This window comes from Cebus imitator, unplaced genomic scaffold (genome assembly GCF_001604975.1).
Source record: "Cebus imitator isolate Cc_AM_T3 unplaced genomic scaffold, Cebus_imitator-1.0 Scaffold449, whole genome shotgun sequence".
NCBI lineage: Eukaryota > Metazoa > Chordata > Mammalia > Primates > Cebidae > Cebus > Cebus imitator.
Genome location: NW_016107764.1, coordinates 3,076,643 through 3,100,132, shown reverse-complemented (window position 1 = coordinate 3,100,132; position 23,490 = coordinate 3,076,643). Strand labels below are relative to the sequence as shown.

Below are 23,490 nucleotides of genomic sequence, written 5' to 3'. Positions count from 1 at the left end.
CGCCCTGGGGAGGCAGCGGTGAGCAAGGCGGGCGTACAGCGCCGGACTCGTGGGGTCCTGCGTTGTCCGCGCGAGTGTTGGCGGCGGGGGTCGCTCAGCGCGGGGACACTGGGCAGAGGGGGCGTGCGGCCTCTCTGGGAACCTTTCGCGGGGCCCCAACGCTAGCGAGGCGCCGCACCCCTCTTTCGGACCCCGGGGCGGCCCCCCGGGCCACCAGGGGCCGCTGTCGCCCCGGCAGCCACGGCCAGGCGACGGCGCTGCGCAGGCGCAGAAGCCCGGAACCTCCGCGCCGAGCTTCCGGGCCCAGCCGGGCCCAGTTCGCCGCCGTCCCGATTCCCCTCGAGTCGGCTCCAACTGCCGGGTGGGAAGCCGGGCGGGCGGCCGAGGCGGCGGCGCGAGGCCGGGCGTCCTGCGCGGGCGACCCCGCTCACCCGTCCTCTCCCGGCCTTGAGCAGCCGGCGTTGGCGCCATGTACGCGGTGTACAAACAGGCGCATCCGCCCACCGGCCTGGAGTTCTCCATGTACTGCAACTTCTTCAACAACAGCGAGCGCAACCTCGTGGTGGCCGGGACCTCGCAGCTCTACGTGTACCGCCTGAACCGCGACGCCGAGGTAGGCCGGGCCCCGGAGCCCGCCCCGCTCCCCGCGGCGCGGGTGCTCTCGCCGCCCCCGGTTGCAGAGGGAAGAGCCAAGCCCCAGACGCGTTCAGCCATGTGCTTAAGGCTCCCTGTCCCGGGGAGCGAACGCAGGAGGCAGTGTGTTTCCTATCGCCGGATCAGAAGAACCTGTCTGGGCCGGGCGCAGTGGCTCACGCCTGTAATCCCAGCACTTTGGGAGGCCGAGGCGGGCGGATCACGAGGTCAAGAGATCGAGACCATTCTCGCCATGGTGAAACCCCATCTCTACTAAAAATACAAAAATCAGTCGGGTGTGGTGGCACGCGCCTGTAGTCCCAGCTACTCGGGAGGCTGAGGCGGAAGGATCGCTTGAACCCAGGAGGCGGAGGTTGCAGTGAGCCGAGATTGCGCCACTGTACTCCAGCCTGGCGACAGAGCAAGACTCCGTCTCAAAAAAAAAAGATAAATAAATAAAAATAAAAAAGGAGAACCTGTCTGAGGCGGAGCGGGACTTTGTCGGGGGAAGAACGTTCCTAGCACAAGGAACGAGGCCGGATCTAGGGTGGAGACAGACTGTTGACAGGAGTCTCAGTAAAGTGAGCAAACTCCTCAAGGTTTGGGAAGTACAGTGGTGTTTTGGTTGCCAGAGGGTTGAAAGCTGGCCCAGGAAGGCTACTTGCAAGAGGCAGTTTCTACAAAGTTATTGAAGAAGGAGTAATTCTTACCCAGGCCCAGGGATGGGGAGAAGAGGAGGGTGTTCCAGGCAGAAGAAACAGCTTGTGCACAGGCCCCAGGCAGTAGAGGGTGGAGAGGCCATGCACAGTGTGACCGTCGGGTAGAGTGGATGTGGTGGTGGGGATAGAGGGTGGCAGGCCATGATCAGGACGATCATGCCTCCTCCCACAAAGCAGGGAGGAGCCGCAAGAGGGCTGGAGTAGGGGCTGACCCAGCAGGTAGATGGGTCAGAGGCACAGGCCAAAGGCCAACCCTCCTAGTCACCTACCCCAGCATATGCACATGTTTGCTGGTCAGGGCTCCTGTTCTTTGAAGGCTTGACGAGGGCTGGAGTGTCTGCTTCGAACACACTATTGGCAGGAGGCTGCAGTTTCTCACCACATGAGCCCCTTCCTGGGGCAGCTCACAGCATGGCAGCCTCCCTCACAATGACAGAGGCCCACCCAAAACCCATCAAGACTGAAGCCACTGTATGCTCTGCAGCCTAAGCTCAGAAGTGACAGGCAGGCTGCATTGGCTCACACCTATAGTCCCACTCTTTGGGAGGCTGAGTTGGGATGATTGCTTGAGGCCAGGAGTTAGGACTAGCCTGGGCAACATAGCAAGACCCCATATTTACAAATAATTTTTTTTTTTCTGGTGAGGCAGTGACTTGCTCTGTCACTCAGGCTGGAATGCAATCTCAGGCTCACTTGAACCTCCGCCTCATGGGTTCAGGCATTTCTCGTGCCTCAGCCCCCTAAAGCCTCCACCCAGTAGCTGGGATTACAGGTGTGTGACACCATGCCTAATTTTTTTTTTTTTTTTTTTTTTTTTAATAGAGATGGGGTTTTGCCACACTGGCCAGGCTGGTCTCAAACTCGAACTGAGGCAGTCCACTCACCTTGGCCTTCCAAGGTGCTGGGATTACAGGAGTGCACCACTGTGCCTGGCCCAAATATAAAAATTAGCTGGGCATAGTGGCCCATGTGTAGTCCTAGCTACACGGGAGGCTGGGGTGGGAGGATCGCCCAAGCCCAGGAGGTCAAGGCTGCAGTGAGTTATGATTGCACCACTATAGTTTAGCCTGGACAACAAAGTGAGACCCCATCTCCAAAAAAAAAAAAAAAAAAAAAAAAAAAAGGGCCAGGCTGTAGTCTTAGTACTTTGGGAAGCCGAGGTGGGTGGTTCACCTCAGGTCAGGCGTTTGAGACCAGCCTGACCAACATGGCAAAACCCAGTCTCTACTAAAAATACAGAAATTAGCTGGGCTTGGTGGTGGGTGCCTGTAATTCCAGCTACTTGGGAGGATGAGGCAGGAGAATCACTTGAACCCGGGGGTGCAGAGGCTGCAGTGAGCTGAGATTGTGCCACTTCATTCTAGCCTGGGCAAAAGAGTGAAACTCCATCTCAAAAAAAGAAAAAAAGAGGCCGGGCGCGGTGGCTCACACCTGTAATCCCAGCACTTTGGGAGGCCGAGGTGGGTGGATCACGAGGTCAAGAGATCGAGACCATCCTGGTCAACATGGTGAAACCCCGTCTCTACTAAAAATACAAAAATTAGCTGGGCATGGTGGCGCACGCCTGTAGTCCCAGCTACTCAGGAGGCTGAGGCAGGAGAATTGCTTGAACCCAGGAGACAGAGGTTGCGGTGAGCCGAGATCGCACCATTGCACTCCAGCCTGGGTAACAAGAGCGAAACTCCGTCTCAAAAAATAAAAATAAAAAGTGGTAGTAACACACTGTTAAATTTCTGTCACATTCTACTGGTCATATCTACCAACCCTGGTAGGGGTTGCAGAGGGTGCAACACCTCCCAGCATTCACTGCAGAGGGCGTGGGTCTGCCTCGGACGCTGGCCACTGTAGGTCGGCTGAGGTGCTCATTCCACATCAGGCAGCAGTGCAGAGCAGGAGGGGTGTGCAAGAGCCTGGAGTTGAGGACTGAGGTCTGATGTGGAGGTAAAGTTGGAGTCTTCAGCTTGTGTGTGGTATCTGCCCTTGGAAACTGGTTGAGATCACCCAGAATATAGCCAAGGACAGGGTCTTGGGGTACCCCAACATTGAGAGATTGGGGATATGAGAGGCCATGAAAGAGCTGGAGGTGGCATGCCTGGAAGGCAGGGGGAAGCTGGACAGTGCCCTGGAGGCCCAGGGAAGTTGGCTGGCAGGGACTCAATGCCGGCCCCCACGCTGCTGAGCCTCAGGTGATGCCTGGTGATGCTGACAGCAGTCTGGTGGCAGGAGGGGGTGTGGTCTGACTGGAGCAGGGATAAGAGCCCAGCAGAGGAACAGAGTCAGGAACAGTGAACACAGGCAACTCTAGAGGAGATTTGTGCACATTGAAGCAAGAAATGGAACCATAAATGGCAGGAAAAGAGGTTTTCTTATTTTGTTTTGTTTTTTGTTTTTAAGAAATGGGGTCTTGCTATGTTGCCCAGCCTGGCCTCAAACTCCTGGGCTAGTGTGGGGAGCCCTTGGCTCTGCTCCAGCAGGGCTGGGCTGAGCCTTGACTGGGATGACTTCAAGAGCTAGGGACAGGCTACATGTGTCTTCCCCTACCCCCACCCCGTCCCTCCAGTCTGCCCAGTCCCCCAACATGGCTAGCTTGGTTTTCCTGGCAGCATGGCTGTGTTGGTATAGTTGAGTTTCTTATAGGAGCTCAGAGCCCCAGATGGATAAGGCAGAAGCTGCCAGTCACTTGAAGGGCTAGACCAGGAGGGCACCATCCCTGCCAACACAGCCTGTCCTTCAGGCAGCCTCCAGCCCAGATTCACCTGGAGAGGGAGGGAGACAGCCATCTTTCATGCAGCTGTCTTTTTTTTTTTTTTTTTTTTGAGACAGAATCTCGGTCTGTTGCTGAGGCTGGAGTGTAGTGGCACGATCTCAGCTCACTGCAACCTCTACCTCCCAGGTTCAGAGGATTCTCCTGCCTCAGCCTCCTGAGTAGCTGGGACTACAGGTGCACACCACCATGCCCGGCTAATTTTTATTAGAGACAGGATTTCACCATGTTGCTCAGGCTAGTCCTGACCTCAGGTGATTCACATGCCTCAGCCTCCCAAAGCTCTCGGATTATAGGCATGAGCCACTGCGCCTGGTCTCGTGCAGCTGTGTTGAACCTGTCCCAGAGAATCTAGTTCAGGCTCACCCACGGCCACAGAAAGGAAGGCACAGAACATGGGAGCAGTGAGGAGGGTGGGAGTGTCTGCTGGTACCTCAGTCTCAGGGAGGCAAGAAGCAAGGCCAGTTGCCCCTCAAGATTTTAAGGGGCTGCTGCTTTGCAGAGAGAGGGAGGGGAAGACATGGACAGGAAGAGGGTGGACATGTGGCCTTGGGCAGCATACAAGGCTCCTTTACCAGGAAGAAAATATACAGGACTTTGTTGAAATTAATATGTTTCCCCCCCGCTTTTTGTTTTTTTTTTGTGAGAGTTTTGCTCTTGTTGCCCAGGCTGGAGTACAGTGGCACAGTCTTGGCTCACTGCAGCCTCTGCCTCCTGGGTTCAAGCGATTCTGCCACCTCAGCCTCCTGAGTAGCTGGGATTACAGGCACATGTCACCACACCGGCTAATTTTTGTATTTTTAGTAGAGATGGAGTTTGACCATGTTGGTCAGGCGGGTCTAGAATTCCTGACCTTAGGCCCACCTCGGCCTCCCAAAGTGCTGGGATTACAGGTGTGAGCCACTGCGCTCAGCCACGCTGCGTTGTTATAAGGGTTGCAAGAGGAGTGCACAGATTTCCTGCGTACCTTCACCCAGCGTCCCAGATGTGGACATTCTGCCATTCCTGCTTCCTCTTTTTTTTCTGAACCTGGAGAGTAAATTGCAGACAGGATGCCCCTTACGTCCCAGATGGATTTTGTGCTTTCTGACAGTGAGGACAATGTCTTCCAGAACCACAGAGTAGTATTCTAAATCAGGATGTCAACACCAGTGCGACTCCAGGCCTTAGTCAGAGCTGGCCATTGTCCCAACAACATCCTTGGCTGAGCATGGCATCGATGTCACAGCTGTTTAACCTAAAACAGGTGCTCAGTTTTTGTCTTTAATGACACTCTTGTTTGAAGGCTACAGAGTGGTCACTGGTAGGGTGTCGGTAGGGTGAGTCTTACTGGTAGGGTGAGATTGTCAGATATTTCCAGGTGTTTATTTTTTTTTAATTTTCTTTATTTATTTCATATGGCGTCTCGCTCAGCCGCCCAGGCTGGAGTGCGGTGACGCGATCTCAGCCCACTGCAACCACTGTCTCCCAGGTTCAAGCGATTGTCCCATCTCAGCCTCCTGAGTAGCTGAGATTACAGGTGCCCGCCATCATGCCCAGCTAATTTTTGTAATTTAGTAGAGACTAGTTTCACTGTGTTGGCCAGGCTGGTCTTGAACTTCTGACCTCAGGTGATCTGCCCACCTCGGCCTTCCAAAGTGCTAGGATTACAGGCACGAGCCACCACGCCCAGCCTTTTATGTATTTATTTTTTTTAAGACAGAGTTTCGCTCTTGTTGCCTAGGCTGGAGTGCAAAGGCACCATCTCTGCTCACTGCAGCTTCCACCTACCAGGTTCAAGCGATTCTCCTGCCTCAGCCTCCTGAGTAGATGGGATTACAGATGCCTGCCACCATGCACAGCTAATTTTGTATTTTTAGTAGAGACAGGCTTTTTCCATGTTGGTCAGGCTGGTCTCGAACTCCTGACCTGAAGTGATCCACTCGCCTCAGTCTCCCAAAGCGCTGGGATTATAGGTGTGAGCCACCCGGCCAGGTGTTTATTTTTTATTTTAGTTTTTTGAGATGGGGTCTCACTCTTTTGCCCAGGCTGGAGTGTGGTGGCATGATCTCTTCTCACTTCAACCTCCATCTCTGGGGTTCAAGCCATTCTCCTGCCCCAGCTAGGATTACAGGTGTGCACCACCATGCCCAGCTAATTTTTTGTTTTTTTAGTAGAGATGAAATTTCACCATGTTGGTCAGGCTGGTCTTGAACTCTTGACCTCAGTGATCCGCCCACCTCAGCCTCCCAAAGTGCTGGGATTACAGGTGTTAGCCACCTTCCCCGGCCAAGATATTCCCAGGTTTTTAGATGAGAAGTTTGTATTGGCTGGAACACCACAGCAGAGGCACACAGCATCCCCCTCAGCTTTCAGGAGGCAGCTGGAGGCTTTTGCCTCATGACCGGGTGCTGGTGCTTTAGTGTGTAGTTGGGTAGTGTTGGGCTGGATTCCCCCACCGTGAGGTTATTTTTTCCTTTTGTAACTAAAAAGTTCATTGTACAGACTTATTTTGAAACCCTGTAAATATCCTTTTATTGAAACTAATTTTTTTTTTTGAGACAGAGTCTTGCTCTTTCGCCCAGGTTGGAGTGCAGTGGAGTGATCTCAGCTCACTTCAGCGTCCGACACCCAAGTTCAAGCCGTTCTACTGACTCAGCCTCCAGAGTAGCTGGGATTACAGGCGTCCGCCTCCACGCCCAGCTAATTTTTGTATGTTTAGTAGAGACGAGGTTTTGCCAAGTTAGTCAGGCTGGTCTTGAACTCCTGACCTCAGTGATCCGCCCACCTCAGCCTCCCAAAGTGCTGGGATTACAGGCGTGAGTCACACGTCCAGCCTGAGTGTGGTTTTCTTTGCATTTATTTTTCTTCAGGTTTACTGACTTTTGAGACTGTAGATTGATGCTTTTCATCCTTTTTGGAAAAGTTTTGGTCACTCTTCTTTCTCTGTTGCCCAGGCTGGAGTACAGTGGTGTGATCTCGGCTCACTGCAACCTCCGCCACCTGGGTTCAAGCGATTCTCCTGTCTCAGCCTCCCGAGTAGCTGGGACTACAGGCGCATGCCACCACACCCAGCTAATTTTTGTATTTTTAGTAGAGATGAGGTTTCACCATATTGGTCAGGCTGGTCTTGAACTCCTGACCTCAGTTGATCCACCCAATTTGGCCTCCCAAAGTGCTGGGATTACAGATATGAGCCATGGCGCCTGGCCTTGGTCACTATTTCTTTAGCTATTGATTCTGTCCCCTTTCTCCCAAGATGCCAATTAGACATTAGACCATTTGACTATGTGCACATTTTTCTTTTCTATTTTTTTTTTAAGTTGGAGTTTTGCTGTTGTTGCCCAAGTTGGGATGTAGTGGCATGATCTTGGCTCACTGCAGCCTCTGCCTCCCAGGTTCAAGCCTGCCTTAGCCTCCCAAGTAGCTGGGATTACAGATGCACACCACCATGCCCAGCCCATTTTTGTATTTTTAGTAGAGACAGGTTTCTCCATGTTGGTCAGTCTAGTCTCAAACTCCCGACCTCAGGTGATCCCGCCCGCCTCGGCCTCCCAAAGTGCCAGGATTATAGGCGTGAGCCACCATGCCTGGCCTATGTTTTTCTTGAAATTCTTCTGAGTGGTTACCCTTCTTCTTACATGTATGCAGAAGTGCAGTTGATCTCTGCATATTGACCTTACACTTGTCAGGGAGGGATCAGGCCTCCTTGGACGAAGAGAGAAGACTTTCAGTGTTTCACTCCCAGTGCCACATTGCTGTAGACTTTTTGTAGATACCCTTTATTTAAGGAAGCTTGAGCTGGGCATGATGGCTCATGCCTGTAATCATAGCACCTTGGGAAGCCAAGGTGGGCGGATCACCTGAGGTCAGGGGTTGGAGACCTGCCTGGCCAACATGGCAAACCCCTTCTCTACTAAACATAAAAAAATTGGTCATGGTGGCGCATGCCTGTAATCCCACCTGCTTGGGAGGCTGAGGCTGAGGTGGAATTGCTTGAACTCAGGAGGCAGAGGTTGCACTGAGCTGAGATCACACCACTGCACTCCAGCCTGGGCAACAGAGTGAGACTCCATCTCAAAAATAATTAAACAAACAAATAAATAAGTCTCACTCACATGTGTGGGCCCAGCTACTTGGGAGGCTGAGGTGGGAGGATCACCTGAGCCTAAGAGGTCGAGGCTGCAGTGAGCCATGATTGCTACTGTGTACTCTAGCCTGGGAGACAGTGAGTCCCTATCCCAAAAAAACAAAAAAAGGCCTGGTGTGGTGGTTCACACCTGTCATTCCAGCACTTTGAGAGGCTAAGGTGGGTGACTCACGTGAGGTCAGGAGACCAGCCTGGCCAACATGGTGAAACCCCATCTCTACTAAAAATACAAAAATTAGCCAGATGTGATGGCGTGTGCCTGTAATCCCAGCTACTCTAGGGAAGCTGAGGCAGAAGAATCACTTGAACCTGGGAGGCAGAGGTTGCAGTGAGCCAAGATCGTGCCACTGTACTCCAACCTGGGGACAGAGTGAGACCTGTCTCAAAAAAAAAACAAAAACAAAACCACCTTTTCCTTGCCTTGAGAAAGGGGCATATAAAGATGCTAGTTACTTTAGCTACTTAGTAGCAAAGAACAGTCTCTTATCATCATGGCAAGGTAGTGGAAAGGGAGGAGGTGGAGCTGCAGCCTGGGGTAGCCTGGGGCATCGGGATAGCTCAGGGCTTCCTCTCTCTAACAGGCACAGGTACCAAGTAGCTGTGGGTGTGCCACCAGGCAGGTTTGGCAGTGTGCAAAGAGTGCACTCTGACCCCAAGCGCTTGCCGCACGGGCCTGGCTGCTAGGGAGCCATGAGGTGGGGGATTTCTGGGGAGGGGCCTGTGCCAGGGCCAGCCGTGGGTGTGAGAGTGTAAGGGGGGTGGGGAGCAGGTGTGCACAGCTGTCTGCAGAAGCCCCTGGCCTGCTCCCTCCCTATGGCGGAGAGGGTTTGGGCAGAGCTCCCAGGTGGCAGGGGCCAGCCTTGGTGGTCTTGTTCCCTGGATGAGGTAAGCCACCAGGTGTGGCCCCTTACTGCCCTCTCTTCCTCCCTCCTCCAGGCTCTGACCAAGAATGACAGGAGCACAGGTGAGTATGGTGGGGCGGCCATGGGCTGTAGGGGTGCCAGGAGTGGCTGGGCCTTGGGCCCTGAGCCCTGAGCCCTGAGCCCTGGCCTCTCCCTAGAGGGGAAGGCCCACCGGGAGAAGCTCGAACTTGCCGCCTCCTTCTCCTTCTTCGGCAACGTCATGTCCATGGCCAGCGTGCAGCTGGCGGGAGCCAAGCGGGATGCCCTGCTCCTGAGCTTCAAGGATGCCAAGGTGAGTGGTTGGCTTGGCGGGAAGTGTAGGGTCCAGCCCTGCTAGGGTCGTGGGGTGTCCCCTATCACTGTCCCGAGGCACTGGCTCCGAGAAGTAAAGAGACAAGACATAGAAGCACAAAAAAAGTGCAGCTGGGCTTGGGGGCCTGCAGCGCCACTGACGTGGAGGCAGGTGAGGCCCAGAACGTCCGGGAGCGTCTGTATTGATTGAATGTAGGTTAGGGGGCAGGGTAGTGAGTGAGGTCATCTTTAAGGATAGTGATAGGGTGAAGACATTCACGGGAGTGACAGGCGATGGGTCCACCCCCATTAGGTCACCAAGGCAAGGAGGCGGGCCGTGCGCAGTGAAGGGGGTGCAGTGTGCAACATCTCTTATCTAGGGGCATGCTACTTCTAAGGAGTTCTATAGGAGGAAGCTTTGAGTCAGCACAGTAGCAACAGAGCTGACAAGGTCTGCAGCCACCTGCTGGCAGCTTCCAGTGATTTCCATAGGAGGATGCTTTGAGCCAGTACATAGCAGCAGGGTTGGCAGGGTATACAGCCACCGAGGCATGATTACACCGGAGGGGTTTAAGCCCTCGGATGTTTGAGGGCTTGTCAACCCGAGGCCAGCTTCCATAAAAACTGGACGCAGGGTACTGCAACTCCTTTTCAGGAGGAGTGGCTCTTGCTCTAAGCCTGCCATACAGCTGGTATCTTTATGATACTGAACGCTGCTGCCTGGGCCAGCCTGCTGTGTAACGCCTGCCCTAGCAGGCAGAGGCACTACCATTTGGGCCACAGATTCTTGTCCTGGTATAACTTTTTCCCTTAAATCATGCTCTGCACTGTGTCTGCTCTATATTTCTCCGACTATAAGATCTATATAGGGAAACGGCTGAGTAGTAAGGTGTTTTTCGGGCACTAATTTTTCCGAGTGTAAACTAATACATGATTATATGTAAAGGATTATATAAGGGAAATAACTGAGTAATACTATAAACTAAGACATTCTTCAGGCACTAAGAAGTGCCGGGGATCTGCGTAGCTCTCCTTCTTCGGTGCCCAGATGGGGGGTTACCCATAGGGGAGCCTGGCCAAGGCATGGGAGTGGGTGCTGGGGACTGGCGGGGTGGGCCTGGGCACAGCCATTTGGTTGCCGGGGTGACACTGTCAGGACATGCAGTGGAGAGCCACGGCTGTACCCTCTGATCCCAGCTGTCGGTGGTAGAGTACGACCCGGGCACCCACGACCTGAAGACCCTGTCGCTGCACTACTTTGAGGAGCCTGAGCTTCGGGTAGGCCACACTCACGCCCCCACCCAGGCCCCAGCCCAGCTGCCCACCCTCCCCCTGCAGCCGAGTTCTGTTGCCCCAAGTGCTTCCCTTGGGGTCTCCTCTGCTGGGCCTGGCTGATGCCCCTTCTGCCCCCAGGATGGGTTTGTGCAGAACGTACACACACCACGAGTGCGGGTGGACCCCGACGGGCGCTGCGCAGCCATGCTTGTCTATGGCACAAGGCTGGTGGTCTTGCCCTTCCGCAGGGAGAGCCTGGCCGAGGAGCACGAGGGGCTCGTGGGGGAGGGGTAAGTGCCAGCTGGGGCAGGCGGTGGTGCTGCGGGGAGGAGGGGGCACCTGAGCCCGAGCTCCCCTCATCTCCTGCACCCCAGGCAGAGGTCCAGCTTCCTGCCCAGCTACATCATCGACGTGCGGGCCCTAGATGAAAAGCTGCTCAACATCATCGACCTGCAGTTCCTGCACGGCTACTACGAGCCCACTCTGCTCATCCTGTTCGAGCCCAACCAGACCTGGCCCGGGTGAGCCCCCGAAGGAGGCCCCTCTACGCTGTGGACCCCCGGCCTCTGCTTTGGAACTGGGCTCATGGGACATGGGTGGGGTTTATGGGGCGTGGGGTGAGGATGACAGGATGTGGGTGGAGCTGGGCCTGGGTCTTTGCAGGGAGGCAAGGCCTGCGGCTGACCTACTGGCGTCCCTAGGCGTGTAGCTGTGCGGCAGGACACGTGCTCCATCGTGGCCATCTCGCTGAACATCACACAGAAGGTGCACCCTGTCATCTGGTCCCTCACCAGCCTGCCCTTTGACTGCACCCAGGCTCTGGCCGTGCCCAAGCCCATCGGTGAGAATCCTGGGGGTGCGGAGGGGAGTGTAGGGAGGGGCAGCGAGCCTACCCACCAGCCTGTGTCCACCTCCAGGTGGGGTGGTAATCTTTGCCGTCAACTCGCTGTTGTACCTGAACCAGAGCGTCCCCCCGTACGGTGTGGCTCTCAACAGCCTCACCACAGGCACCACGGCTTTCCCGCTGCGTGAGTGTGGGGTGGCTGGGGGAGGCCAGGGACAGCTTGGGCCTTCCTGGTCGTCCTGACCACCCATCCCACAGGCACCCAGGAGGGTGTGCGGATCACCCTGGACTGTGCCCAGGCCACCTTCATCTCCTACGACAAGATGGTCATCTCCCTCAAGGGCGGCGAGATGTGAGCCCCTCACCTGCCCATGAACTCTGCCCCTCTCCAGTCCCCAGGCCCCTTTCACTGCCCCAGGGTGCACATTGCCCACTCAGAACTCCCCCTGCCCCCAGCTACGTGCTGACCCTCATCACCGATGGCATGCGCAGTGTCCGGGCGTTCCACTTTGACAAGGCGGCCGCCAGTGTCCTCACCACCAGCGTGAGTTGGGACTTGGGGTTGGGTCTGGGTCTGGGCCCGGGCCCGCCCTCACCCACCTGTGCCCCCTCAGATGGTCACCATGGAGCCTGGGTACCTGTTCCTGGGTTCTCGCCTGGGCAACTCCCTCCTCCTCAAGTACACGGAGAAGCTGCAGGAGCCCCCGGCCAGTGCCGTCCGCGAGGCTGGCGACAAGGTGGGTTTCCTAGGCCCATCATGCCACCACCCCTCCTGTGGGTGCTGCCGTGGCACGCTGCTCAGTGCCCTTTCCTGCCTCACAGGAAGAGCCTCCCTCAAAGAAGAAGCGTGTGGACGCCACGGCCGGCTGGTCAGGTGAGGACCGGGCCAGGGCCAGTCAGGAGTGGGGCCAGTGACCCAGGGCTGTGCTGAGGCGGGCTTTCTGTGTGCAGCTGGGGGCAAGTCGGTGCCACAAGACGAGGTGGACGAGATCGAAGTCTATGGCAGCGAGGCCCAGTCAGGCACACAGCTGGCCACCTACTCCTTTGAGGTGAGACAGGCAGCAGGGCCCCCTCCCAGCCAGTGCCCCCCCATCGGCCCCCTGACTGTCACTGTCTGCAGGTGTGTGACAGCATCCTTAACATCGGACCCTGTGCCAATGCTGCCATGGGCGAGCCTGCCTTTCTCTCTGAAGAGGTACGCAGGGTTGGGGTCAGCTGGAGGCAGGGGCTGGGATGAGTATGTATGTTGGTGGGGGGCTGGTCGTTACCCCCGCGTCCCCATGCAGTTTCAGAACAGCCCTGAGCCAGACCTGGAGATTGTGGTTTGTTCCGGCCACGGCAAGAACGGGGCTCTGTCGGTGCTGCAGGTGTGTGGGCAGGTAGAGGGCGGGCACCTCCTGGTGGGACCTCGGTGGGCTCACAGCCTCATCACACCCTCACCCCATCATCATTCTAGAAGAGCATCCGGCCCCAGGTGGTGACAACCTTTGAGCTTCCAGGCTGCTATGACATGTGGACGGTCATCGCCCCCGTGCGTAAGGAGGAGGTAGGTGCAAAGCCACTGCAGGGAGGCCCTGGGATGGGACCGGCACTGCCTTCTCACGGGATGCACGTAGGGTGGTGGGGGCCCAGTTAGTGCCCTGACATGCTGCCCTCACTGGACTGTGGCTTCCAGCCTGCTCCCCTTTGGCCCTGACAGGAGGAGAATCCCAAGGGGGAGGGCACAGAGCAGGAAACCAGCCCCCCTGAAGCCGATGATGACAGCCGCAGACACGGATTCCTGATTCTGAGCCGGGAAGACTCCACCATGGTGAGGGGCAGGGCCTGGGACCTGGGGCTGGGGTCCCCTGGGGAGGGGCCTTCCTCACCACTGTCACCTGCAGATCCTGCAGACGGGGCAGGAGATCATGGAGCTGGACACTAGCGGCTTCGCCACGCAGGGCCCCACAGTCTTTGCCGGGAACATTGGGGACAACCGCTACATTGTCCAAGTGTCACCGCTGGGCATCCGCCTGCTGGAAGGAGGTGGGTGGGCGGGGATGGGGGGATGGGCCCTGGGGAGGCATATGCTGACTGCCCTGTGCCCACAGTGAATCAGCTGCACTTCATCCCCGTGGACCTGGGCGCCCCCATCGTGCAGTGTGCCGTGGCCGACCCCTACGTGGTCATCATGAGCGCTGAGGGCCACGTCACCATGTTTCTGCTGAAGAGCGACTCCTATGGCGGCCGCCACCACCGCCTGGCGCTGCACAAGCCCCCGCTGCACCACGTAGGCCCCCCATTCCTGGTGCCCGCCCGTCCTGGCCCCCTGCCCGCCACTGAGCCCACCCCTCTCCCCGCAGCAGTCCAAGGTGATCACACTGTGCCTGTACCGAGACCTCAGCGGTATGTTCACCACAGAGAGCCGTCTGGGCGGGGCCCGTGACGAGCTGGGGGGCCGCAGTGGCTCGGAGGCCGAGGGTCTGGGCTCAGAGACGAGGTGCGTTGGGGCCAGGGGTGCAGGTGGGGGCTTGGTCCCTGTGGCTGGCAGGCTGCCTGTGACCCTCTGTCGGCCCCCAGCCCCACAGTGGATGATGAGGAGGAGATGCTGTATGGGGATTCTGGCTCCCTCTTCAGCCCCAGCAAGGAGGAGGCCCGAAGAAGCAGCCAGCCCCCCGCTGACCGGGACCCTGCACCCTTCCGGGCAGAGCCCACCCACTGGTGTCTGCTGGTGCGGGAGAATGGCACCATGGAGGTAGGTGGTGCCCTGCCCTGCAGCCCAGCCAGCTCCACCCACCTGCCTCCACTGACTGCTGCCCACCCCACAGATCTACCAGCTCCCTGACTGGCGGCTGGTGTTCCTGGTGAAGAACTTCCCTGTGGGGCAGCGGGTCCTTGTGGACAGTTCCTTTGGACAGCCCACCACACAGGGCGAAGCCCGCAGGGAGGAGGCCACACGCCAGGGGGAGCTGCCCCTGGTCAAGGAGGTGCTGCTGGTTGCTCTGGGCAGCCGCCAGAGCAGGCCCTACCTGCTGGTGAGCACATGGCCTGGCCTCCCCTTCACAGCCCCGCCCCCTCCCATGGCCCCTCCCATCTTCCCCAGGGCCCCACCTTTATCCCTCAGGGCCCCACTCCTTCCCTACACGTCTGCCTGATCCCTGCAGGTGCATGTGGACCAGGAGCTGCTTATCTATGAGGCCTTCCCCCATGATTCTCAGCTCAGCCAGGGCAATCTGAAAGTCCGCTTTAAGAAGGTGCCTATACTGCTGGGGCGTGGGGTGGGTATGGTACAAGGGGTGGGTGTCAGACCAGCAGCCCCTGGAGGATCTGAATGGTTCTCCCCCAGGTCCCTCACAACATCAACTTTCGTGAGAAGAAGCCGAAGCCATCGAAGAAGAAAGCAGAAGGTGGCAGCACGGAGGAGGGGGCTGGGGCACGGGGCCGCGTGGCACGTTTCCGCTACTTCGAGGACATTTACGGCTATTCAGGGGTAGGCCAGCGCTTTCGCAGGGGTCTGTGGTGGAAGGGAGAGGCGGCCTCATCCACAGCCTCCTCATGGCGCCTGCCCCCAGGTATTCATCTGCGGCCCCTCCCCTCACTGGCTCCTGGTGACCGGCCGAGGGGCGCTGCGGCTGCACCCCATGGGCATTGATGGCCCTGTCGACTCTTTTGCTCCGTTCCACAACATCAACTGTCCCCGTGGCTTCCTGTACTTCAACAGACAGGTGGGGCCCAGCCCAGTACCCAGCAGCACTGGCTGATGCTGCCCTGGTCAGGGCGGAGGGGCGGGGACAGGAGAGGGACCGTTGGCTCCGCCCTGAGGACCAGGAAGGAGCGTCCGGAGGGCGGCGGGGTTGAGGCCGAGGAGGTGGAGCCTGGAGCTTGGTGATCCCAAGGTCTGGAAAGGGGTGGTTGGGAGTTGGAGCGGCAGACCCTGGGTTCCCCCCCCCCACTGCTCTGCTGGCTCTGCAGGCCTTCACAGGGCCTGGCCTCTGTACTTCCTCAGGAGAGCTGCCTTGGGTGCTGGTTCTGCTCCCTGGCTGCTCTGTGACTCTGGGAGGGCACACGTGCTCTCTGATCTTGGTTCCCCATCTGAGCCACCACAACACTCCAGGTCACTTGGGACCTTGACTGGGATGTGGTTGAGTCCTTCCCAAATGCCTGAGGACTCAGGACTGTCTGTGGAAGAGGGCGGCCCTGACTCCTGCCTACTTTCAGTCCCCAGCATGGCAGCCTGTGGGCTGCCCTTTGTCTGCAGCCTCATCTGCTTAGCTTCCCCATCACCTGTGGCCAGCATCCCTCACCCCAGCTGAGCCTGGGAACAGAAGGCAGGGGAGCCCCAGAGGCAGAGTGGCAGCCCATTCCAGGACCTCGCCTGGATACAGCTGCCCCTCACCCGCCCCTGCTTGTGAGGGCAACATCCCAGGGGCTCTTGGCAGCCTGGGCCTGCCTGTCCCTGCTCCCCTGACCCTGTGCCCCCACCCCAGGGTGAGCTGAGGATCAGTGTCCTGCCTGCCTACCTGTCCTACGACGCCCCATGGCCTGTCAGGAAGATCCCGCTGCGCTGCACGGCCCACTATGTGGCCTACCACGTGGAGTCCAAGGTCTGTCCCCAGCCCCGCCCCACCAGGGACCTTCTGGGCCTCGTCTGGCCAGTGGCGTGTGACCTCCAGTAACCTACAGGTGTATGCTGTGGCCACCAGCACCAACACGCCGTGCACCCGTATCCCACGCATGACTGGCGAGGAGAAGGAATTTGAGACCATTGAGAGAGGTGTGTGACACCCACACCACGTTCCCATCGTGAGCCTGATCTCGCGGAAGCCCCACTGTGACCGCCAGTCTTCCTCCCTACAGATGAGCGGTACATCCACCCCCAGCAGGAGGCCTTCTCCATCCAGCTCATCTCCCCGGTCAGCTGGGAGGCAATTCCCAACGCCAGGTGAGGCTGGGCCTGGGTGGGGCTCCCCAAGGCCTCTGGGGCAGCATCTGACGCCCCCGGCCCCTGCAGGATCGAGCTGCAGGAGTGGGAGCACGTGACCTGCATGAAGACGGTGTCGCTGCGCAGTGAGGAGACCGTGTCAGGCCTCAAAGGCTACGTGGCCGCTGGGACCTGCCTCATGCAAGGCGAGGAAGTCACATGCCGAGGGCGGGTAAGGGGCTGGTGGGCGGGGGCAGACGGCCCTGGCAGCCCTGCTTCCATCCGCACAGCCAACCCACAGCCATCCCCACGCCCTCCAGATCTTGATCATGGACGTGATTGAGGTGGTGCCTGAGCCCGGCCAGCCCTTGACCAAGAACAAGTTCAAAGTCCTTTACGAGAAGGAGCAGAAGGGGCCCGTGACTGCCCTGTGCCACTGCAATGGCCACCTGGTGTCGGCCATCGGCCAGAAGGTGGCAGTCCTACTTGGCGTGTGCCCCCCGCTCACCCCCACCCGGCGTGGCGCCTGCCCCCACTCACCCTCTCTACCCCCACCCCCAGATTTTCCTGTGGAGCCTGCGGGCCAGCGAGCTGACGGGCATGGCCTTCATCGACACACAGCTTTACATCCACCAGATGATCAGCGTCAAGAACTTCATCCTGGCAGCGGACGTCATGAAGAGCATCTCGCTCCTGCGCTACCAGGAGGAGAGCAAGACGCTGAGCCTTGTGTCGCGGGTAGCGTGTGGCCGTGGTGCCTGTGTCTGGGTAGGTACCTGCCCAAGGCACTTCTGACGCCCCCCTCTTCCTGTCCCCAGGATGCCAAGCCCCTGGAGGTGTACAGTGTGGACTTCATGGTGGACAATGCCCAGCTGGGTTTTCTGGGTATGTGGGCAGGGCCCTGGGAGGCTGAGGCTCTGAGGGTGGCCAGGGCTGACCCTGGGCCTCTGCTCCCCAGTGTCTGACCGGGACCGCAACCTCATGGTGTACATGTACCTGCCCGAAGGTGAGTGCTTCCTCCACCCCCTCTGCCTGGGCTGTGGCTGGGCAGGCAGTGACCCAAAGCCCTTCTGGTCTAGCCAAGGAGAGTTTTGGGGGCATGCGCCTGTTGCGCCGGGCAGATTTTCACGTGGGTGCCCATGTGAACACATTCTGGAGGACCCCGTGCCGGGGGGCCACTGAAGGGCTCAGCAAAAAGTCGGTCGTGTGGGAGAATAAGCACATCACGTGGTTCGGTGAGTGTGGGGGGCAGGTGTGTCTGGGTTGGGGGGAGCCCTAAATTTGGCCTGGCTCACACTGCAACCCCCACAGCCACCCTGGACGGCGGCATCGGGCTGCTGCTACCCATGCAGGAGAAGACCTACCGGCGGCTGCTGATGCTGCAGAACGCGCTGACCACCATGCTGCCACACCATGCAGGCCTCAACCCCCGTGCCTTCCGGTGAGCCCCGCCCCTGTGCAGCGCCCCCTCCACCCCAGCCTGCCCTGACCTCTGTGCCTGCACGCCCCAGGATGCTGCACGTGGACCGCCGCACACTCCAGAACGCCGTGCGCAACGTTCTGGACGGGGAGCTGCTCAACCGCTACCTGTACCTGAGCACCATGGAGCGCAGTGAGCTGGCCAAGAAGATTGGCACCACACCTGACATCGTAAGTGCGCTCCCCGCCCCTGTGGGTGCCCCCACCAGTGTGCGCTCTCTCCCACCCGTCCATCCCTTGCAGATTCTGGACGACTTGCTGGAGACAGACCGTGTTACCGCCCACTTCTAGCCCCACGGATGCCACCGCCGCCACCACACCGCACTACCTCCCGCCCCCTTTTTTGTATAAAAGACAAATAAAAACATTTTTGTGTGAGACGAGTGCGTGGTCATTACACGGCAAGTGCCTATGGGGCTCGGGGTGCCCACACCTCAAGCCCCGCCACAAAGGGCCCCGCTGAACCGAGCATGGTTGTGGGGCCGAGCACGCTAGGTCTCCAGGTACTGGTAGAGCTCCTCCGCTGGGGGCACAAGCCGCAGGTGGACCAGAGCGCGTGCCAGGAGGGCAGTCAGCCGCATGGCCAAGGTCTGCAGCCTGTGTGGGCGGGTCAGGTCACAGGTGGGTGGGGAGCAGGCCCTGCCACCTGCGTGCCCCAGGGCCACTCACCTGAGGGCCACTTCAAACTTGAGCATCTCCCAGACAACCTTGGCATGGCGCAGGAGGCTGGTGCTGTAGACACCCTGGTACGCGGCGCCCGCCAGGCGGCTCCAGCCCCGGACGGCCCTGCACACACCTATGTTAGTCCCATGTCCGCCCCACACCAGCCCGGCCAGAGACACCCGCACAGACAACTACTGACCTCTTGGCCATGAGGAAGTAGCGGTCCACCGGGGTGCCGAGGGCCACGTTGACGGCGCGCACAGTGTTGATGTTGCGCAGCACCAGCAGCATGGGCCGCGGCAGCGCCTTGAGCACCGCCATGACGGCCTCAAAGCGCTCGCGAGCCATGTCCACCATGTAGGCCGCCTCTTCGCGGCTCAGCAGGTGTGAGCCCCACAGCTGCCCCAGGCGCACAGGCCGCTGCATGAGCATCTCCGAGAAGAGCAGGTAGTCTGGGGAGGGAGGGGGCTCTGAGCCAGGCTCCAAGCGGCCAGCCTCCTGTGGCGCCCGGCCATCCCTACACGCCCTCACCTTGCACCCCGAGTGCAGCTGCGTGCAGCTTCATGGCGGCGTCGTCCCGCAGGATGATGGCCCGCCACAGCTGGCACAGGGCTGCGCGGTCCCTGGGGGCGGATGGGACCAGATCCGCCAGAGGTGAGCCCTGGGTGAGCCCCTAGCGGCAGGAGAGGCTTGCCCAATCCCACGCCCACCCTCCCGCACGCACTTCTCCTCCAGGAACTGGTAAAGCCCGTGGTCCAGCAGCACCAGCTCCGCCTTCCCGTCGGGGCCTTTTCGCACCAAAACTAGGAACACAGCCTTTCAGGTTGCACCCCGCCCACCCCGAGACCCCCACCCCCAGGGGACTTCCTACCGTTGCCAGGGTGTGGGTCCGAGTGGATGAAGCCCGTGTAAAATATCTGCTCAGCAAAGGCTTTGATGAGCTTCTCTGCTATCTGGGGAGAGGAGAGGCCTTGCAGTGGCCACAGGCAGCACCCGCCCGCCCCGCGCCCCAGCCCCCACCCTACACGCACGTCGTGCACCGCCAGCCCCTGGCTCCTGATGGCCTCCACATCGTTGACCTTGCAGCCGGTGTAGAAGTCAGCGGTGAGCACGCGCTGGGGAGAGCAAGAGGCTGGGCTCAGCAGGCCTGGTGCTGTGCCCACCCCAGGGGCCTGGCCCAGCCCACCTTGCTGGACTTGTCCCAGTGCACGCGGGGCACCACGACGTAGGGGAAGTGTGCCAGCTCGTGTGCACAGCGCTCCGCGTTGCGGCCCTCATTCTCGAAGTCCAGCTCCTGGGCCAGGGTCCCTTTCAGGTCCTATGGGCCAAATGGGGGTTAAGGTCAAGGCCGAGGGCCTACTCTGCCTACCAGCACCGCAGGACTCGGCAGGGGAGGGGGTGGGGCGGTACCTGGAGGACCCAGCTGAAGCCAAAGCTGGGGTGCATGACCTCAATGAGCTGCAGCAGGAGCTCCAGGGTGTGGATGTCCCCGTCAAAGCGGTCCCGCAGGTCGATGTACTGCACCTGCGCCAGGCGAGGGCGTGCTGATGACGTGGCCCCACTGCGCCCCGAGCCCACTGCTGAACCAGGCGGCCCCCACATACCTTCACAGCCACGCTGGTGCCATCATGCAGCTTGGCTCTGTGCACCTGTGCCAGGCTGGCGGCAGCAATTGGCTGGTAGTCAAACTCCTGGAAGAGCTCGTGGGGCAGGGCCTGGAAGTCCTCGAGAAACAACTCGTCCACCTGGCGGGACAGGTGCTAAGCGCAGCCTGGGCCACTGCTGAACCCCACCTCCTCTGCCTGAGTGCAGCACTCACCTCCTGGAAGCCCCGCTTGAGGGCTCTGTCCTCCAGCACGCGCAGGGTCCGGATGTACTCAGGGGGCAGCAAGTGGTTAAAGGAGCACAGCCCCTGGCCCAACTTCACGTAGAGGCCCCCATTGCTGATGGCTCCTGCCACCAGGGCATCAGCCGCCCGCTGGTGACACGCAGACATCACCTCCAAGTAGCCCGGGCTGTTCTGACCACAGGATGCAGAGAATACACGGGGCAGGTGGCTGCCTCCTCAGTCCCGTCCAACCCACCACCTTGTGCCCCCCACCGTGTGCCCAGGGCACCAGGACAAACCTCTTCCACCCCTCGAAGGACAACATTGGTGCACCACCAGTAGTCCAGGGAGATCTGCAGGCCCACCTTCAGAGACCTGTGGGCAGAGGTGGCCTCAGTCTCCAGGTGGGCAGGCTTGGAGCCCTAGCGGTTGGTCCTCTGTTGCCATGGTCTAGCCTGACCCCAGCCAGCCCTTCATGTCCCAAGGGTGAGGCCAAGCCAGAGTCCAGCCTACAGCCCTGCAGGCCTGTGGGAGCACAAGCGGGCTGCTGAGCTCACAGGGTGTCCCGTGGTGCTTCAGGACATGGCCTCTGCAGGTCAGTCTCGGCTCAAGATCTGTGGAACAGGGCCAGGTGCGGTGGCTGTTGCCTTTTATCCCAACACATTGGGAGGCTGTGCTTCGAGGGCTGCCTGAGCTTAGGAGTTCGAGACCAGCCTGGGCAACACGGTGAAACCCCATCTCTACCAAAAATACAAGAAATTAGGCAGGCGTGGTGGTGCCACACCTGTGGCCCCAGCTCCTTAGGAGGCAGAGGCTGCAGTGAGCCGAGATTGCACCAACCACACCCCAGCCTGGGCGACAAAGTGAGACTCCATCCAAAAGTGATCTGCAGAATGGGCAGCCTGTGTCCACACCACCCTCGTGCCCAGGAGAGATGCGGTGGGGCAGTGTGGATGGTGGTCTCCTGGAGAGACGGGGTTCCAAGGCTGTCTGTGAAGGGAAATGGCGGCAGCAAGGGGGCTGGGCTGAGGGAGCAGAGGCCACAGGAGGTCAAGGTCACCTGCAGCCCAAGGTCCACTAGGAAGAGGACACCAGGAGAGCGAGTCTCCAATGCCTGAGGCGGCAAGGTCTGCAGGGAAGGGACCCCAGTTAAGGCAGGAAGTGGAGGGCATCCTGGCTCTCTTGGGCAGGTACTGGGCTCCTGGGGAAGATTTGAACAAGAGGATGGGAATGCTGGGGTGGAGGGGTGTCCCCAGGCCTGGCCCCAGTCAGGAGGATCTCAGGGAGAAGGCCCCTGGGGAGCTCTGGGGACCAGCTGAGCAGCCCCAGAATGAGATGCCAAGCAAGCAGCAAGCAGAACACACACAGGAGCACAGGGAAGGGCGGAGGCCAGAGTGACCTCCTCAGTCAGGGCTTCTCGAAGGCTGGCCATGGCCAGAGGCCTGTCCCGGTGTCCTGGGAGGCTCGAGTGCCTGCCCAGGGACAGGGCCTACAGTTGTGCCTGATGCGCAGTTCTGGCTGCCCAGGTGGGCTCTGTGACCCCCATCACTCTAAGAAGATCCCCCATTGAGGCCCCACTCTGGGCCCCCATAAAGGGCACCTGGAGTATGTTGGTTGAGCTGAAGGTCCGGGTTTCTAAATGTGCTCTGAGACTAAACGGCTACTCAGTGGGCAGGGCTGCCTTCTGAGCAGGGAGCATCAGCGTTAGGTCCCAAGACCCTCGTTGACACCAGGCGTGCGGGAGAAGTCTAACTGCTCACGGCAGGCACAGGACGTGTGTTCTGTGGTCAGTGACAGGGAAGGCAGGGCCTCCAGCCACCTCGTTTCTGTGGCTGGCAGTGCGCTGACACCTCAAAAACACTGAATACAGGAATGAGTGATGGAGCTGCCAGCAGACATCCCACAGCGTTTGCCTGAGAAGACCTGTGCAGAGGGCAAGTCCGGCGGCCGCTTCTGCAAACCAGCCTGCCTGTCCCAGTGAGCTGCCCCACCCACCCCTACCTGCACACACGAGCACAAGACCCTGGCAGCACCCTGGGTTCCGTAATCAACGCCTTTGTGCATGTGAGCCAACACAATGATTTCTATCACCTAGAGCCGAGTCTATAGATAAAGCAACAGTTTTGACACAGTCAATAAAAGTTACATGAAAAATGGTTAGGCCAGGTGCAGTGGCTCACCCCCGTAATCCCAGCACTTTGGGAGGCTGAAGTAATCGGATCACTTAGGGTCAGGAGTTTGAGACCAGCCTATAGCCAATATGGCGAAACCAGGTCTCTACTAAATACACAAAAATTAGCCGGGTGTGGTGGTGCACCCCCGTAGTCCCAGCTACTCGGGAGAGGCTGAGGCACAAGAATTGCTTGAACTCGGGAGACAGAGATTGCAGTTGCCATGAGCTGAGACAGCAGCACTGCATTCCAGCCAGGGCAACACAGCGAGGCTTGGTGTCTTTAAACAAACAAACAAACAAGGCCAGGCGCAGTGGCTCATGCCTGTAATCCCAGCACTTTTGGAGGCCAAGGCAGGCAGATCACCTGAAGTCAGGAATTTGAGACCAGCTTGGCCAACGTGGTGAAATCCCATCTTTACTCAAAACACAAACATTAGCAGGGTATGGTGGTGGGCGCCTGTAATCCCAGCTACTCAGGAAGCTGAGGGGGGAGAATTGCTTGAACCCAGGAGGTGAAGTTGCAGTAAGCTGAGATTGCACCACTGCACTCCAGCCTGGGTGACAGAGCGAGACTCCATCTCAAAAAAAAAAAAAAGTCTGGGCACGGTGGCTCATGCCTGTAATCCCAGCACCTTGGGAGGTGGAGGCGGACGGATCACCTGAGGTCAGGAGTTTGAGACCAGCCTGACCAACATGGAGAAACCTCATCTCTACCGAAAATAAAAAATTAGCTGGGCGTGGTGGCAGGTGCCTATAATCCCAGCTACTCGGGAGGCTGAGGCAGAAGAATCACTTGAACCCGGGAGGCAGAGGTTGCGATGAGCCGAGATCACGTCATTGCACTCCAGCCTGGGCAACAAGAGCGAAACTACGTTTCATAAAGAAAAAAA

General features: G+C 58.8%; 2 protein-coding genes across 9 annotated transcripts in view; one reads left to right on the top strand and one right to left on the bottom strand.

Annotated features, from left to right (window-relative positions):
• The first annotated feature begins 254 nt into the window (after window positions 1-254).
• Window positions 255-18,314, top strand: CPSF1 (cleavage and polyadenylation specific factor 1). Its single transcript, XM_017511663.2, has 38 exons — window positions 255-361; window positions 456-613; window positions 9,182-9,209; window positions 9,306-9,439; window positions 10,636-10,716; window positions 10,852-11,003; window positions 11,088-11,234; window positions 11,415-11,554; window positions 11,631-11,741; window positions 11,816-11,909; window positions 12,014-12,101; window positions 12,172-12,294; window positions 12,380-12,431; window positions 12,509-12,606; window positions 12,678-12,752; window positions 12,844-12,924; window positions 13,014-13,103; window positions 13,257-13,367; window positions 13,441-13,582; window positions 13,648-13,826; window positions 13,900-14,036; window positions 14,117-14,291; window positions 14,365-14,571; window positions 14,701-14,790; window positions 14,883-15,026; window positions 15,109-15,261; window positions 16,024-16,140; window positions 16,220-16,310; window positions 16,394-16,478; window positions 16,548-16,689; window positions 16,778-16,930; window positions 17,019-17,195; window positions 17,276-17,342; window positions 17,416-17,463; window positions 17,537-17,692; window positions 17,769-17,898; window positions 17,969-18,107; window positions 18,180-18,314. Exons 2-38 carry the CDS (start codon window positions 470-472, stop codon window positions 18,225-18,227), a joined length of 4,329 nt encoding a protein of 1,442 aa, XP_017367152.1. The 5' UTR covers window positions 255-361; window positions 456-469; the 3' UTR covers window positions 18,228-18,314.
• Window positions 18,315-18,345: 31 nt separating this feature from the next.
• ADCK5 (aarF domain containing kinase 5) overlaps window positions 18,346-23,490 on the bottom strand; it is a 15,099-nt gene continuing 9,954 nt past the window's right edge. For 2 of the 8 annotated variants that reach the window (XM_017511680.2, XM_037732432.1), the window contains 12 exons: window positions 20,727-20,802; window positions 20,419-20,614; window positions 20,204-20,344; window positions 20,010-20,123; window positions 19,786-19,917; window positions 19,631-19,714; window positions 19,471-19,552; window positions 19,324-19,402; window positions 19,131-19,222; window positions 18,799-19,051; window positions 18,606-18,722; window positions 18,360-18,533 (listed from right to left, as the gene is read on the bottom strand). In XM_017511680.2, the coding sequence (XP_017367169.1) occupies window positions 18,428-18,533; window positions 18,606-18,722; window positions 18,799-19,051; window positions 19,131-19,222; window positions 19,324-19,402; window positions 19,471-19,552; window positions 19,631-19,714; window positions 19,786-19,917; window positions 20,010-20,123; window positions 20,204-20,344; window positions 20,419-20,614; window positions 20,727-20,752 (1,422 nt within the window). In that variant the 5' untranslated portion in view covers window positions 20,753-20,802 and the 3' untranslated portion in view covers window positions 18,360-18,427. Of the gene's footprint in view, window positions 18,534-18,605; window positions 18,723-18,798; window positions 19,052-19,130; window positions 19,223-19,323; window positions 19,403-19,470; window positions 19,553-19,630; window positions 19,715-19,785; window positions 19,918-20,009; window positions 20,124-20,203; window positions 20,345-20,418; window positions 20,620-20,726; window positions 20,803-23,490 lie in introns of all 8 variants that reach the window. The other 6 variants (XM_017511679.2, XM_017511673.2, XM_017511675.2 and 3 more) reach the window with 5 other exon arrangements.

Bases quoted from the DNA above. Each gene is read 5' to 3' on its own strand.
- CPSF1 (XM_017511663.2), top strand. From the start codon at position 470: ATGTACGCGGTGTACAAACAGGCGCATCCGCCCACCGGCCTGGAGTTC. The intron at 17,693-17,768 runs GTGAGTGTGGGG...CAACCCCCACAG, and splicing joins TAAGCACATCACGTGGTTCG to CCACCCTGGACGGCGGCATC. The intron at 17,899-17,968 runs GTGAGCCCCGCC...TGCACGCCCCAG, and splicing joins CTCAACCCCCGTGCCTTCCG to GATGCTGCACGTGGACCGCC.